Consider the following 17,731-nt stretch of genomic DNA (forward strand, 5'->3'; position numbering starts at 1 on the left):
CTGGGGGTGTGTTGCTTTAAAATAGTGGTTCTCGGGCTTCCCTGGTGGCGCAGTGGTTGAGAGTCCGCCTGCCGATGCAGGGGACACGGGTTGGTGCCCCGGTCCAGGAAGATCCCACATGCCGTGGAGCGGCTGGGCGCGTGAGCCATGGCCGCTGAGCCTGCGCGTCCGGAGCCTGTGCTCCGCAACGGGAGAGGCCACAACAGTGAGAGGCCCGCATACCGCAAAAAAAAAAAAAAAAAAAAAAAAAATCGTGGTTCTCAACTGGGGGTAATTTTGCCCCCCAGAGAACAACTGGCAATGCATAGTGATATTTTTGTTTGTCACAAGGCTGGGGGATGCTAAAAAAAAAAAAAAAAAGAGGCTGAGGGATGCTACTGACATCTAGTGGGTAGAGGCCAGGGATGCTGCTAGACCTCCTACAATGCACTGGACAGACCCCTATGAGACGGAATTATCCAGTCCAAAATGTCAATAGTGCTTGAGTTGAGAAATCTTGGAACTTTTTCTTTTTTAAAAATTTATTATTTATTTATTTATTTATTTATTTATTATTATTTTTTTTTTGCAGTACACGGGCCTCTCACTGTTGTGGCCTCTCCCGTTGCAGAGCACAGGCTCCGGACGCGCAGGCTCAGCAGCCATGGCTCACGGGCCTAGCTGCTCCGCGGCATGTGGGATCTTCCCGGACTGGGGCACGAACCCATGTCCCCTGCATTGGCAGGCGGACTCTCAACCACTGCGCCACCAGGGAAGCCCTTATTTATTTTATTTATTTATTTTTGGCTGCTCTGGGTCTTCGTTGCTGGGCGCGGGCTTTCTCTAGTTGCGGCGAGCGGGGGCCGCTCTTCATTGTTGTGCACAGGCTTCTCATTGTGGTGGCTTCTCCTGTTGCAGAGCATGGGCTCTAGGCGTGCAGGCTCAGTAGTTGTGGCTCGCGGGTTGTAGAGCACAGGCTCAGTAGTTGCGGAGCACAGGCTTAGTTGCTCCGCGGCATGTGGGATCTTCCCAGACCAGGGCTCGAACCCGTGTCCCCTGCATTGTCAGGCGGATTCTTAACCGCTGTGCCACCAGGGAAGCCTAGAACTTTCTTAAATGGGGATTCTTCTTGCTGTGTTATGAACCAACATGAGGAACTGCTTTCTGAACATTATGAGGAAAGCAGAGTGATGCATGAAGTTGGAAAGGGGGTCTACAGTTACACGCAGGAGTAAAATGAGGCTCCAGATTACTGTGCTCTGCAACATGGTAGCCACAAGCCAGCCACACGTGGCTATTGAAACTGAAAGTAATTAAAACCAAATAAAATTTTAAATTTGATTCCTCGATTGTAATAACCATGTCCCAAGTGCTCAGTAGCCACATGTGGCTAGTAGACAGCACAGATGTAGATCTGTTCCATCAGCACAGAAATTTCTATCAAATAGCACTGCTCATAAAGGATTCAGCAGAACCAGGCATCAGTGGGGCAATCCACAAGAGAAAAGTTAGAAACTAAGGATGTGCAGAGAGGAGGGTACAATGAGAGACAACAGGATACACCAATGAGATGGTTAAGTAAGCACAAGGGCGGTCTATAATTAAATGCCAAAACAAGTCACAAATACACATGTATAATAACTGATCCACGCAACCCTCCCTCCCCCAAGGGTCATTCTTAAGCGCATAAAACTCGAGAACCCAGAAAAGGCAAGGAGAATCAGCAGAAGGCAGGCAGGGAAGGGCAAGCCACCGCTGGGGAGCGCTGTCCCTCTCTCTCCCTTCTTCCTGGCACAGTTTAGTTTAACTTGCGGTGCAAGGTTCCCAGCCCGACAGGTGGCCACGAGACAACTGTACCAACAGAGGAGTGTTTGCAGCGGCCTATCTTGCTTAAAGTCTTGAGGTCCTTGTAAAGGGAGTACGCATACTTGGTGACGAAGGGCAGACAGAAAAAGTGCAGGATCATTCGGGAGACCTGGAAAATCAAGTGCAAGTACCTCAGCTCCTTGAACTGCTCTTTGATGGTCCCATTGGTGAGCAGGACCACGGAGAAGCTGAGGAGCTCATAGGTGATGATCCACATGGTGTAGCACAGCAGCCCTGCGTAGTTGCTGATGTGGATGCAATAGAGGAACAAGGAGCTGACCATGAGGGTGATGGTGGATAGGCAGATGTTGATGTGCTTCTTGTAGGTCGTGACCCAAGAGACTAGCTCAGACTTTGTCTCCTTGTAGATGCTGAAGTTGTCCTCGTAGCCGATGTATGCAACCTCGTTCACTTCAAAGATGAGGAACTGGATGGTGTTGAGGATACAGAAGATGCCCATCATGAAGGAGAACTTCTTGTCATTCATTTTATACTTGTTTTACCAGAGCATCGGCTGCAGGAAAAAAAAAAATTGTGGAGATACCTGACAAGAGGTCAGTGCTAGCCCAGGACAAATCCTCAAGCCACTAGATGTAAATGGAAGAGCTAAGAGTAATAAGGGTATATAGACAGACAATAGGCTGCAAGTCAAGGGACACGGGCTCTGACCCTGCTCTGGCCTCACTAGCTACAGGTGAGCACATCACTGGGAAGTGAGGGCATCACTGGCCTGGAATAATCTTCAGGTAGCTCTGCTCTTCCAGTGGCAGCCATGCTTTAAGGTGGCACAAAGGGTACTCCTGTTGGTGTCAGGCTTGTGGGAATCAGGAAGTTCCTGTATCTGGAATAATGGTAGAGTCAGTTCTGGGCTCCTACTGGGATATTCGTGTCTCCGAAGAAACACATTTTCTCAGAAAACTAGCATGGCTCCTCAAGGGCCTAGAATTATCCCTGACCTTCCCCTCGGCCCCCTTTTCTTTCCTTCCAAGCCCTTAAAAATGTAATTTCCCTGAGTTACTCCCTGGGTCTGACCCAGAATTGTCCCAAGTCACAGGATTCAGCCAGCAGTGAATGGAATGGGGCAAGGTTTACGGATCCAAGGCTGACTATCTCGTTTGCCCAGGGTGAAGGTGCCACAACAATAAGCCAGGTCGCCAGGTCGTTCAGGCGACAATCCAGCAGGCAGACCCCCAGGTGCAACCTAGGTTAGACCTGAACTCTAGAGGCTGGCTCCAGCCAGGGTGGAGTTGCCTAGCTCCCTCGAAGACCTGTTGAAGGTATTTATGGCGGAGGGCCCAAGGCTGTGGTAGGGCGGGCCCTGGAGCAATCGTCCCTCCCAGATCATATCGCCTTCTTACTGGCTCCCGGTTCGGAGAACTCCAGAGCAAAGCTGCCTCCTCTTCATTCCCCACACTGGCCAGCTACCACTGTGAGGGCAGAGAGAGGGGGAACAGTCACACACGAGGGGAACACGTGCAGGCCTCTGGTTGATGTGTTTCCGATGAGGGACAACCAGTTGGAAGTTCGGTATGGTTTCCTTCTAAGGTCACTGGACAGGGCTCCTCTTCAGTCCTGTCAGAGCACAGACAGGCTGCCATCTGCCTCCCTCCAGCCTTCTCCTCGCTCACTCTATCAATCCCAAATATTCTTTTTTTTTTTTTTTGGCAGTAGCAATTGTTTTATTGCTATGGTAAAATATACATAACATAAATCTTACCATTTTAACCCTCTTTCAGCGTACCATTCAATGACGTTAAGTACATTCATACTGTTGTGCAAGCATCACCACCCCCCACCTCAACTTTTTCATATTCTCCAAGAAAAAACTCTGTACTCATCACACACTAATTCTTCCTCCCTCGTCTCCCGCCAGCCTCTGTTAATTCTACTTTCTGTCTCTATAAATCTGACTACCTCTAAGTACCCCATATAAATTGAATCATAGAGTATTTGTCCTTTTGTGTCTGGCTTACTTCACAGAATAATATTTTCTTTTCTTTTTTTAGGTTTAAAAAAATTTTTTTATTGGAGTATAGTTGACTTACAATGTTGTGTTAGTTTCTGCTGTACAGAAAAGTACATCAGTTAGACATATATCCACTCTTTTTTAGATTCTATTCCCATATAGGTCATTACAGAGTATTGAGTAGAGTTCCCTGTGCTATACAGTAGGTCCTTATTAGTTATCTGTTTTATGTATAATAGCATGTATATGTCAATCCCAATCTCCCAGTTTATCCTTTCCCCCCCAGCATAGTATTTTCAAGGTTCAGCCCAAATATTTTTACACCTTATACCCCACTAACCTCCCAACTGTGACTCCACAGTTCAGTCCTTGAGACACAGACCTCTCACTGCACCCCAGGCCCTGAAGGGTCCCATGTGGGGTGGGAGAGGCAGTGTGCTGGCCGGTGGATAGCTGCACCGATACTTCCCTGTCTGCATCAACTAAACCTCGTCCCTACTCACAGAGCAGCTTCCAGAGCATTTAAGAAAAATCTTTCTTGCTCCTGTGGGGGCCATGGGTCAGAAAGGGGGCAAAGAAAGAGACAGAATTTCAGAGGAAAGAGAAAGAGTAGCTTTATTTCTTTGCCAGGCAAAGAGGGAACACAGTAGGCTAGGCCTCAAAAACTGTGCCCCTTCCCTGGGGAATAGGGAGAGGTCTTATAGACAGGGCTTGTGGTGGGAGGTAGGTGATAAGGATCAAGGCAGTGATGGGCTTGCATTCTTCTGATGGGTTGATGGTGAGGTAAGTAGGAGTCAGCATCATCAACCTTAAGGTTCCAACTCCTCTGGGGTCCACATGCTTGTGGGTAGCATACCATCATTAATAGTTACCTTCTCCCACCTGGAGGGGGTTTCAGTATCTGAAAAACAGCTCAAAGATATCTTTGTGTGACCTTATCTCAAGGCTGCACTATTGTTTCTCTTGACTGTTTGTTTCTCCCTTGTCTGGCATCCCCTCCCTTCCCTAAATAACAACTGCTTGAATCTGTCCATTGGAAGTTGGGGAAGGTAATGGAGGCTGAATGAAGGCTATTTCCAGTAATCAAAGAAATGAGGGACACAGAAAGGCTTTGTGCCGAGAAACCCCGCAGGGCCCAGCTCAGTGTCACTGGCTGGATTTTTTTAGTAAATTATATTCTCCAGCCCCCCCACCCCCTCACCACCCAACACCCACATGTGAAGCCTCTGATGTTGCTTCTCATAGAGGTGCAGCTTAGGATATGCCCACAGTGATTCTAGGATAACAGTGGTTTTGCCAGAACTCTTCTCCCTCTTTCTCTGACCACACCCAGCTGTTAAGGCCTACTAATAGCTGGCTGATTGCCCTTTTGTTTTCAGTACTGACATGGGGCATAAATTGCTCTATAGACCATCCGATCAAATTCAGTCTCCTTTGAAGTAATATTTCCAGAAGTCAGTGTTTGATGTTCGTTCTGACCCCAGGAGGGCTTCTTCCAATCGTTTCTTTCCCCACTACTCTCCTGAAAACTAGCTAGCCTACAGTTTAGCCTGAATCTTCATGTGTGATCTACACATCTCCTCTCAATTGCTTTTTGCCACAACTGTCACTATTTAGAGCACCTTTAGGCTTGAAATTCTTGTTCTGTTATGTAAAGAAAACCAGTTCCTTTGGGGGAGAGATTGCAAATATCTATTTTATGGCTTACTTCTCCTCTGCCTCAGCCAAAACCTCTGGTCCACGGCTCTGGCATTGGGGGAGGGGACAACTGTATGCTTCTGTCTTAGTGATACTCCTGCTTTAGGAGCTGAGTGCTCTGTGGGAAAGGGAAGACAGTAGTCTGGGGTCATCCTGGCTTGCCTCTCCTGTCATTGGAACCACTACCTTACAACCTGGGGCAAGGGCAATTGGAGCCCCAGTATTCTCAGTGGTGCCACACCTAAGGTAATGCCTCCATCCCATGAGTAGAGACTAGGCATCAGAAGGGAGCCGCACCTCTTAGCCTCAGCAACAGGTACCTGGGACACAAGGTGAGAAATGCCAATGTCTGGCTCCTCCTGGGAAGAAAACCCTGACTGGGGGATAAGGGAAAGGGAGCCCTGTGTTCTTGGCTGCACCAGTCTGGAGTAGAGTTTCTACCTGGCTGAGCTGGGAGAGGGGCAGAAAGAAGTGGTTTTGAAACCGTGTAACTCAGATTGGGACTTGAATCCAACCATAACGCAGATTGGGACTTGAACCCATGGTCTTTTAACTGAGATCACACCTGGTCTCAAGACTTAATGAAGTTCAGGGACTTCCCTAGTGGAGCAGTGGTTAAGAAACCACCTGCTAATGCAGGGGACATTGGTTCGAGCCCTGGTCCATGAAGATCCCACATGCTTCGGAGCAACTAAGCCCATGCGCCACAACTACTGAGCCTGCGCTCTAGAGCCCGTGAGCCACAAATACTGAGCCCATGTGCCACAACTACTGAAGCCTGTGCACCTAGAGCTCCGCAACAAGAGAAGCCACTGCAATGGGAAGCCCACCCACCACAACAAAGAGTAGCCCCTGCTCACTGCAATTAGACAAAGCCCGTGCACAGCAATGAAGACCCAACACAGCCAAAAATAAATAAATAAAATAAAATATATAGATTTATATATTAAAAAAAAATATGACAATAGTGGGCTTCCCTGGTGGCACAGTGGTTACGAATCCGCCTTTCAGTGCAGGGGACACTGGTTCGATCCCTGGTGCAGGAAGATCCCACATGCTGCGGAGCAACTAGGCCCGTGTGCCACAACTACTGAGCCTGCGCTCTAGAGCCCGTGAGCCACAACTACTGAAGCCCACGCAACTAAAGCCCATGCTCTGCAGCAAGAGAAGCCACCGCAATGAGAAACCCGCACACCACAACGAAGAGTAGCCCCCTCTCGCCGCAACTAGAGAAAGCCTGTGCGAAGCAACGAAGACCGAATGCGGCCAAAAATAAATAAAATAAAATAAATACATTTATTTAAAAAAAAAAAAGATGACAATACTACCTAAAGTGATCTACAGATTCAATGTAATCCCTATCAAAGTCCCAACAGGGGCTTCCCTGGTGGTGCAATGGTTGAGAGTCTGCCTGCCGATGCAGGGGACACGGGTTCGTGCCCCGGTCCGGGAGGATCCCACATGCCGCAGAGTGGCTGGGCCCGTGAGCCACGGCCACTGGGCCTGCGCGTCCAGAGCCTATGCTCCGCAACGGGAGAGGCCACAGCAGTGAGAGGCCCGCGTACCGCAAAAAGAAAAAAAAAAAAAAAAAGTCCCAACAGGATTTTTTTTAAGAAATAGAAAAATCCATCCTCAAATTCATATAAGATCTCAAGGGACCCCCAATGACCAAAACAATCTCAAAAAAGATGAACAAAGTTGAGGGTCTCACACTTCCTGGTTTCAAAATGTATTACAAAGCTATATTAATCAAACAGTGTGAACGTCTGGCATAAAGACAGACATACAGACCAATAGAATAGAATAGAGAGCCCATAAATAAACTCTTGCATTATGGACAAAATTGTGTCCCCTACCCCAACATCGATATGTCGAAGCCCTAACCCCCAATGTGACTGATGAGAGGGCCTTTAGGGAGGTCATAAAACTTAAATGTAGTCATAAGGGTGGGGTTCTAACCCAGTAGGATTGGTATCCTTATAAAAAAATGAAGAGATACCAGAGAGCTCACTCTGTCTCCCAACCTGTGTACAGAAGAAAGACCATACAATGACCAGAGAGAAGGTGGATATCTTTAAGCCAGGAAGAGAACTCTCACCAGAAACTGAATTTGCTGGCACCTTGATTATGTATTTCTAGCCTCTAGAACTGTGAGAAAATAAAAGTCTGTTTTTTAAGCCACCCAGTCCATGGTATTTTGTTATGGTAGCTTGAGCAGACTAATACATATGGTCAAATGATTTTCAGCAGGGTGACTAGACCATTCAACGGGGAAAAGGACAGTCCTTCCAACAAATGGTATTGGGAAAACTGGATATCCACACACAAAAGAAGGAAGTTAGACCCTTACCTTATACCATATACAAAAATTAACTTCAAATGAGTCAAAGGCCTAAATCTAACAGTTAAAACTATGAAACTAAGGGGAAAGCTTCATGACATTAGATTTGGCAATGATATCTTGAATATGACACCAAAAGCATAGGGGAAAAAAAAGAAAAAATATATAAATTGGACCACACAAAAATGAAAAACTTCCATGCATAAAAGGACACATCAAGGGACTTCCCTGGTGGTCTAGTGGGTAAGACTCTGCGCTCCTAATGCAGGGAGCCTGGGTTCGATGCCTGGTCAGGGAACTAGATCTCGCATGCGTGCTGCAACTAAGAGTTCACATGCCACAACTAAGAAGCCCGCATGCCGCAACTAAGAGCCCACATGCTCCAACCAAAGATCCCGCATGTTGCAATGAAGATCCGGCATCCTGCATCTAAGACCCTTTGCAGCCTAAATAAATAAATAAATAAATAAATAAATAAATTGTAAAAAAGGACACATCAATAGAGTGGAAAGGCAACCCGTAGAACAGGAGAAATTATTTGCTAATCAGATATGTGATAAATAAGAATGTATAAAGAACTTCTATAACCCAACAATAGCAACACAAATAACCTGATTAAAAATGGGCAAAGGACTTCAGTGGACATTTCTCCAAAGAAGATATACAAGGACCAATTAGCACATGAAAAGATTCTCAACATCACGAAACATTAGGGAAATGTAAATTAAAAACAGAGTGAGATACCACCTCATACCCTTTAGAATGGTTACTATCAAAAAACCAAAATAATAAGTGCTGGGGAAGATGTGGAGAAATTAGAATCTTTGTGCACTGTTGGTGGAATGTAAAATAGTACCTCTGTGGAGAAAAACAGTATGACAGTTCCTCTAAAAGTTAAAAATAGAATTATCATATTATCCAGCAACTCCACTTCTGAGTATATACCCACCAAAAGAATTGAAAGCAGAGATTTGAACAGATACTTGTACACCAACATTCACAGCAGCACTAGTCACAATAGCCAAAAGTTGGAAACTACCCAAATGCCCATCAATGAATGAATGGATAAATAAAATGTGGTGTATTCATATAATGGAATATTACCCAGCCTTAAAAAGGAAGAAAATTCTGACCCATGTTACAACACGGATGAAACTTGAGGACAACCATAGTCACAGCAGCATTATTCACAATACCCAAAAGGTAGAAGCAACCTGAATGTCCACCAACAGATGAATGGAATATATATATTATATATAATATATATATTCCAATATATATATTATATATAATATACATATTCATATATATATAATGGAATACTACTCGGCCATAAAAAATAATGAAATTTTGTCATTTGCAGCAACATGGGTGGAACTGGAGGGTATTATGCTTAGTGAAATCAGTCAGACAGAGAAAGACAAATACTGTATGTTTTCACTTATATATGGAATCTAAAAAATAAGACAAACTAGTGAATAAAACAAAAAAATGGGCAAAAGATTTGAACAGACACCTTACCAAAAAAGATATAAGAATGCTAAATAAGCACATGAAAAGATGCTCAACATCATTTGTTATTAAAGAAATGAAAGTTAAAACCACAATGAGATGCCACTATATACTCACTCTCTCTTCTCTCTCTCTCTCTCTCTCTCTCTCTCTCTCTCTTTCTCTCTCTCTCTCTCTCTCTCTCTCTCTATATATATATATATATTAGAATGGCTAAAATGAAAAACGTATTGTCTATACGAAGTACTGGCAAGGATGTGAAGGAATTGGAATTCTCATACACTGGGAGTATAAAATGGTACATCCCCTCTGGAAAAAAGTTTGCTAATTTCTTAAAAAGTAAAAATGGTATTTACTCAAGATAAATGAAATCATAAATCCACACAAAGCCTTGTACACAATTGCTTATAGTGTTCTTATTCATAATTGCCCCAAACTACAAACCACTCTATGTCTTTCAGTGGGCAAATGGATAAACAATCTGTGGTACATTCATGCCATGGCATACTACTCAGCAATAAAGAATGAACTATCAATATACATAATGACATGGGTGAATCTTTAAGGTCTTAGGCTGAGCAAAAGAAGCCAGGCAACGAAAAATAAAGATTATGTACTGTATGATGCCATTTATGTAAAATTCTACAAAATGCAAACTAATATATAGGGACAGCAAATCAGTACCTTGTGATGGCGGGGGTGTGTGGTGCAAGAAGGGGCAGGGATTAGGAGGAAACTTTTGGGGGTGATACATGTGTTCATCAATTCAATTACGGTGATGGTTTCACTGGGATATAGTAGTGTCAAAACTCACCAAATTATATTCTTTAAACATGTGCTGTTTACTGTATGTCAATTATACCTCAAGAAAGCTATTAAGTAAACAAACACTTAACATAATGTCTAATGTTTGAAGTAGAGGTTTGCTCGGTTTGTCTTCCATTCTGGCTTAAACTGCTTCTGACAATCTCTGAACCTGAATTCAAAGTGAAGTTTGTTGTTATGTGATAGTGTGTAATCTTGTACTGTCTTATGTGGTTGGCTAATTGATTCATAAACATGATTTAGTTTCTCCCACTAAACTGAAAAATCCTCAAGGTCAGGCCTCATATCTTATACTTTTCTGTATCCTCCTGCAGTGTCCAGCACAGTGACCGACAGAAAAGTTTAACAAATACCTTTTGATTTACCACAAGTGTCTTTTGTGCTCCTTGAAAATTTGGGGGGCGGGGAGTCAAGACAGAAAATGAAGTATGATTTTTCTCTATTTTTATTCTTTTACTTATCTGGAATATAGTATAGAGGACGTAGGGAGAAAAACCATAACACAAAGCGACCTCAAGGCCCCAACACTATTCTTTGTGCTATAACACTCAGATATAAATACAGGTTTGCCTGTCGCTGGGTTACATCAGAGAGCTGTGGGTTGAAGCCTGATGAAGATATACCAAGATGAAAGGATTGCCAGACTGCAATTCAGTTTGATTTCATTCCTCACCCTCTTCGTTTTGACCAATAAGGAGGTAATGACAAGACAAGGGAAGAGGAACTCAAAGAGTGATTGATAATAAAATGTCCTTTAATTAAACATCCTTAATGAGCAGCGTGTTCCAGTTGTGACTATAATCACTTTTCTCTCCGTATCCCCCCAAAAGTGTGGCAGTAGAGTCTCTGCTTGCTGAAAAGTGAAAGAGATGGAAACTGAACTACCATGAGAACCTGGGAGATCTGCCTATCACGGAAAAGGGCCAACGTCATTGACTATAGTGGCCGGTGGGTAAAGTGTATTATCTTTGATTTCCGCCGTGGGAATTCTCCACGGCCTCTAGAAATACGTCTGTTGTAGGACATGATATTGCCCTGGCTTTGATTTTTGTAGATCATGTAGGCATAGGTGATGACAAAGTACATCCAAAAACAGTGCACCAATATACGGGACACCAAACCAAACCAGCGCATGATTCTGACTTCTCCAATGTTAGAATCATCATTGGTAAGTGTTTGTACTACAATGTTTACAGTTTCATAGAAAAAGATCCAGATGATGTAGATCACCAGGCCCTTGTACATATGGGCGTATACTGAGTATAGGAGCAAGAAGCAGATGATGATGGTGATGAATGATAGGAAGAAGACGATAGTCAAACTCCAGCAGATCATGAACTGTTTTATCAGGATACTTGTACTCTTGGTCTGTGGGGTAAGCTCAGTGCAATTGCTTCTCCTTAAGTACTTCTGTTCGAAGATGAGGTACAAGTCGATGGCCATGATGGTAAAGACCCCTGATAACACGGAGCCCGTTTTGGCGGTCATCCCACAACAGTGCTGCCGTCTCATGCTGAGACCTCCTGTGAAGACAAATAATATGGGGGAGAATTCTGATTCCTGCCAATGTGGTAAATTACCAGGGTTTCTACCTCCTTCCCCAAAGTCACTTGGAGAAACAGTAGAGAGAAATATGGAAACCAGGCAATAACAGCTTTGAGAAAGACAGAAGAGTGTTTAAAATTAATTGGGAGTGTGAGTGGGGAGGAGGGAGATGCAGTCTGGGCCTTGGTGGCAGTGAGCAGATAAATCGGAGAAGTTGCTCTCAATGCCGGCTCCACATTACAGTCACTGAAAGTCAGCACCCCACACCAATTAGAACATTCTCTGGGTAGGACCCAGGTATCAGTATTTTTAAAAACCTCCCTGTGATTTTCATATGTAGGCAGTATTGAAAAACACTGAATAGAAAAAGTTAGTTTACATATTTTTAAATTTTGTTTATTTATTTTTGGCTGCAGGCTTCTCTAGTTGAGGCACGTGGACTTAGTTACAGTATGTGGGATCTTAGTTCCCAGACCTGGGCCCCCTGCATTGGGAGAGTGGAGTCTTAACCACTGGACTGCCAGGGAATTCCCAGAAAAAGTTAGTTTAAATTATGCTCTCATCTCTTCCAGCATTGCTTTGGGCAACCATTGCTGCCCCCTGATGGGGAAAATTGGCCGCATTATCCAGGCATTGAGTGCAGGTATCTCAGGAAAAAATCAGGGTAGCGCAATGGTCCTGCTGGGGTGAGTTGATGAAAACAATTAGGCTTTGAGCAATCACTCCTCCACTACATACCAAAACTTAAGGAATACAATGAAAGGCGTACTTTAAGGGAAATTTAGAAACTTAGAATAGAATAGCCTTATCATGGAAAAAGAAAAGGCAATAATGAACTAAGCATTCAACCCAAGAAGTAAGGGGGAAAAAAAACAACCAACGATAAGAACAAAAAAAAAAAAAGGAGGGAGAAAATAAATACAAGAACAGAAATCAATAAAAAGGAAGAAAAGATAAAACAGAGGGACTTCTGATTGCTAAGGTTATTGGGGCCAACTTGCTGCAAAAAAAACCCCCAACAACTAAAAACTGCTGTATAAAATAGTTTTTAAATATTCTTGAAAGCACAGAAGAGCTGACAAGATAAGAGGTAGGAGACCAAAGACTATTGGAATTCAGGAATTGGGACCAGTGAGCAAACATGAAAGTCAAATTTGCTCCGAGGGTATTTGCCAATCTGGGCAAGCTTGAATTTCATTATGAGAACTCTGTAAGGTAAGGAGGAATGAAATTAAAGCTCAGGGTCCACCAAGGTGGGGAGTCTATTTTTTAAAAATTAATTAATTAATTAATTTAGGCTGTGCTGTGTCTTCATTGCCGTGCGTGGGCTTTCTCTAGTTGTGGTGACTGGGGGCCGCTCTTCGTGGTGGTGCACAGGCTTCTCATTGTGGTGGCTTCCCTTGTTGCGGAGCACAGGCTCTAGAGAGCAGGCTCAGTAGTTGTGGCTTGCCGGCTTAGTTGCTCCACAGCATGTGGGATCTTCCCGGACCAGGGATCAAACCCATGTCCCCTGCATTGGCAGGCAGATTCCCAACCACTGAGCCACCAGGGAAGTCCTGGTGGGGAGTCTATTAGAAGGCCTTCCCTGTATTAGTCATGGCCCCAAAGGTCTATGATTAGAGTAAAGGGGAATCAGAAGTAAACCTGCCCCCACATCTTGTCCCAAGAGACCCCAAGGAAAGTGAACTTAGTACTACACTGAACATATGCGGGGGGGCGGGGGGAATCTCTCCTTGAGACATTGTAACCATAGCTAACCTTTTTATAGATTTGTAGCCCAAATTACATGAAGTATTCAAAAAAACTTTTAAGTCATAAATCTAGTTTAAAGTAGTCCTAAACTGAAGTGTCTCTAAGTGCCTGGCAGAAGCAAACTCAGACCCTCTCTGGAAGGATACATCTTTGTGCTGGTCCTCAAAGTATCACCATCAGTAATTTTTCAGGGACAATGACTAGTACATAGTGAAAAATAACTGAGCATACAAGGAACAAGGAACTGAGAGAACCAGCAGAAATAACAGAACTGCAAAAACACCACATTATTAAACAATTATGATTAGGACTTTTTTTGAATTATTTAAAATTTTTATTTTATTTTTAATTTTGGTAAAATACACATAACATAAAACCTACCATCTTAACCATTTTAAAGTATAAATATTTTATACTTACAATAGTCATCCTAGTGGCTAACAGTGAGGACATTAGAATTAGAGAAGTTAATTTATTTTGCCTAAAGCTGTACATCTGGTCAGTAGCAAAATCAGGATTTGAACTCACACCTGCCTGGCTCTAAAACCAGTCTTAACACTCAACCCACTTGTGCCTTATCTGCCTCAGAGATTTGTGAGCTCAGAGAGCTCAGAGACTCTATTTATCCCACAGCTCCTAACAAAGGGCCTTGCCTAGAAAAGAGCCTTGATTAGGGCAGACCCTTTACTAGCTTCCTTCTGCTTATTCTTTTTTTTTTAATATTTATTTATATATTTGGCTGCATTGGATCTTTGTCGCTGCATGCAGGCTTTCTCTAGTTGCGGTGAGCGGGGGCTGCTCTTCGTTGCAGTGCGCAGGCTTCTCATTACGGTGGCTTCTCTTGTTGCAGAGCACGGGCTCTAGGTGCACGGGCTTCAGTAGCTGTGGCACACAGGCTCAATAGTTGTGGCTCGTGGGCTCTAGAGCACAGGCTCAGCAGTTGTGGCACACGGGCCTAGTTGCTCCGCGGCATGTGGGATCTTCCCGGACCAGGGCTTGAACCCATGTCCCCTGCGTTTGCAGCCGGATTCCCAACCACTGCTCCACCAGGGAAGTCCCTCCTTCTGCTTATTCTTAAATGTTAGTCTTCCTCAGTGCACAAACCAAGACATTCTTCTTACTTTATACTCTCTTCCTAGGTAACATCATTTATTCCCGTGGTTCAGTTGCCATCTACACACTGATGACTCCCAAATCCAGTCCAGTCTTCTACTTGGAGATCCAAACCTGCACACTAAACTCTTCTGCCTCCATTTGGGAACTCTCTTTGGACTGCTCAAGCTCAATATGTTCCAAACTGAGCTTACAATTTCTCCCACCCCACCCTCACCTGCTGCTACGACCTGCTGATATTTCAGTAAATATCAGCGTCCACCTGCCCATTTCCCCATGTACCTGCCTTTCTCTCCTCCCCTACATTCAAAAACACTATGTTCCATCTACCCTTCCTCCCACGTATCTCTCGAATCAGTCATTGTTTTTCCCATCTCCACTGCCACCACCATAGTCCAATCACCACCATGTCTCCTCTGTGATTAACACTACTTATGCAGTTGTAGTCTTGATATAATCATGCATGGTGACCCAGCCATGTTGGGAGTTTGGGAGGAAAGGCAGTGCTTATGTGTGTATGGGATAAGAAGTCCTCACTATCATGATGGGAAGTCAATAGAGAATGTCTAAAAATGATTAATCAAGAAATAGCAGTGTAAGTATGTAATTTAGAGAAAAAGAGGTACATAGGAGGGGAAATAGAAGAATTGATGTGGTTGCCTGTGGGAAGTATGACTAGGGGTGAGGGGAGTACAGAGGACTGAAGTTTTTATTATAAGCCTTTAAGTATTATTACTACACGGGGCTTCCCTGGTGGCGCAGTGGTTGAGAGTCCGCCTGCCGATGCAGGGGACGTGGGTTCGTGCCCCGGTCTGGGAAGATCCCGCATGCCGCAGAGCGGCTGGGCCCGTGAGCCACGGCCGCTGAACCTGCGCGTCCGGAGCCTGTGCTCCGCAACAGGAGAGGCCACAACAGTGAGAGGCCTGCGTACCGCAAAAAAAAAAAAAATAAAATAAAATTATTACTACACTTATATAATTTTAATAAAAATAAATTTATGAAAATATAGTTGTTCCATGAATTCCTAATAAATCCAGATCATTAAATAAATCCCACTGGCTCCCTTTTGGCTGGTGTAACTTTAATACAATATGTTCGTAGCCCCAGAAATGGTTTACTGGCCTCATGGAAGCACGGTTTGCTGGATAACTCTGTTGTAGTCTGAACCAAGAGCTAAAAATGTTACCATGGAAAGTAGTTGGTGATAGTGCAAAGTCTTTTCTGTTTATTTAATTAATTAATTAATTAATTAATTAATTAATTAATTTATGGCTGTGTTGGGTCTTTGCTGCTGCGCGTGAGCTTTCTCTAGTTGCAGCAAGAGGGGGCTACACTTTGTTGAAGTACGCAGGCTTCTCATTGCGGTGGCTTCTCTTGTTGCGGAGCACGGGCTCTAGGCACGCGGGCTTCAGTAGTTGCAGCACGTGGGCGCTGTAGTTGTGGCACACGGGCTCTAAGGCACGTGGAATCTTCCTGGACCAGGGATTGAGCCCATGTCCCCTGCATTGGCAGGCAGATTCTTAACCACTGCACCACCAGGGAAGTCTGTCTTTTCTGTTTATTTATGAAATTTTCTGAAAATGATACATCATTTCAACTACTACACAACTAGAAGAGATTCTGATTCCATCTTTGAATAGTTACAACATTTTAAATGGTTTTTAAGTTAAAGATATCTCTACGTAGATTTTTAAATAAACTATACTAGAAAAATAAAAAACTTAAAATAACAGAATATTGTAAAAGAAAGAGTTGATTTTTATCCTTCCACTTCACTTTAACATCATCCTTTTTGAACTCAGTAGAAGTGTGTAATGTTTATTTTTAAATATTCTGTTTTTTGGGACTTCCCTGGTGGTCCAGTGGTTAAGAATCCACCTCCCAATGCAGGGGACACGGGTTCAATCCATAGTCAGGGAACTAAGAACCCACATGCCGCGGGGCAGCTAAGCCCGGGTGCCTCAACTACTGAGCCTGCGCACCACAACTAGACAGCCCGCACGCCACAACTACTGAGCCCACGCACTCTGGAGCCCATGTGCCACGACTAGAGAAGCCTGCACGCCGCAACAAAGAAGAGCCAGTGCCCCACAACGAAGGCCCAGAACAGCCAGAAAAAAAAAAGTTCTGTTTCTTAGGCCCTGAACTAAGCTTTTATCTTACTTGAGCAGGTCTCATTTGACAATCCGCAGATCAGTCTAGTCCTTTCTGAGTGGGGCTATATTTAGGGCATCGTCATGTGTCTTTGTTGTTTTTTGTTTTTTGTTTTCGGTATGCTGGCCTCTCCGTTGCGGAGCACAGGCTCCGGATGCGCAGGCTCAGCGGCCATGGCTCACGGGCCCAGCCGCTCCGCAGCATGTGGGATCTTCCTGGGCCGGGGCACGAACCCGTGTCCCCTGCATCGGCAGGCGGACTCTCAAGCACTGTGTCACCAGGGAGGCCCTTTGTTTTGTTTCTTTGACCACGCTGTGCGGCTTGCGAGATCTTAGTTTCCCACCGACCAGGAATTGAACCCAGCCCCTCAGCAGTGAAAGCGCAGAGTCCTAACCACTGGACTGTCAGGGAATTCCCTGTTTTGTTTTTTTGGAAGCTCTGCCCTACCGGGTTCAGCCTCAGGGGTAGGGAGGTTCAACCCTGGGGGAGTGAGTTAATTAGTCATGTTCTGAGCCATCCACCCGTATCCTGAAAAGGCAAGGGAAGAAATAGATTGTAGACAATGTAAGGGAGGCATCAATATTAAGAACAGCTTCAAATCACATGAAGCTATTAGCAAACCTGGATGTGACAGAGTTAGTCCAGTTAATAACCAGAAAAGAAAAATGTAATAGGTACTTTTACACTGAGAATATAATAGGTACTTCAGTAAAGAATGGTTTGAGGATGAATAAACTGCTACATATTCACACAATGGGATGTTAAACGGTAATCAAAATGAATGACTGTAGCAACACACAACAATTGGAATGAATCTTAGTAATGTAATAGTAAGTAAAAAAAGTACCAAAAGAAGATATACAGTTAAAAACAACTATAGATATATATTATACACACACACACAATTTTTGGACTGTATATATAGAAGCAATAAAACTATATAAGGAAAGCAAAGGAATGATGAACTTAGGACTCTAAAT

At 44.0% G+C, this 17,731-nt stretch overlaps 2 protein-coding genes across 2 annotated transcripts; both read right to left on the bottom strand.

Moving 5' to 3' along the window:
* Positions 1–1,777: 1,777 nt before the first annotated feature.
* Positions 1,778–2,332, bottom strand: TMEM217B (transmembrane protein 217B; the record flags this gene model as incomplete). The annotated part of the gene is made up of 1 exon (XM_079712080.1): positions 1,778–2,332. One exon carries the CDS (start codon positions 2,330–2,332, stop codon positions 1,778–1,780), a length of 555 nt encoding a protein of 184 aa, XP_079568206.1.
* An 8,791-nt stretch (positions 2,333–11,123) lies between these two features.
* TMEM217 (transmembrane protein 217) lies at positions 11,124–11,699 on the bottom strand (the record flags this gene model as incomplete). The annotated part of the gene is made up of 1 exon (XM_079712638.1): positions 11,124–11,699. One exon carries the CDS (start codon positions 11,697–11,699, stop codon positions 11,124–11,126), a length of 576 nt encoding a protein of 191 aa, XP_079568764.1.
* Positions 11,700–17,731: the final 6,032 nt, after the last annotated feature.

This window comes from Hyperoodon ampullatus (genome assembly GCF_949752795.1).
Source record: "Hyperoodon ampullatus genome assembly, chromosome: 10".
Taxonomy (NCBI): domain Eukaryota; kingdom Metazoa; phylum Chordata; class Mammalia; order Artiodactyla; family Ziphiidae; genus Hyperoodon; species Hyperoodon ampullatus.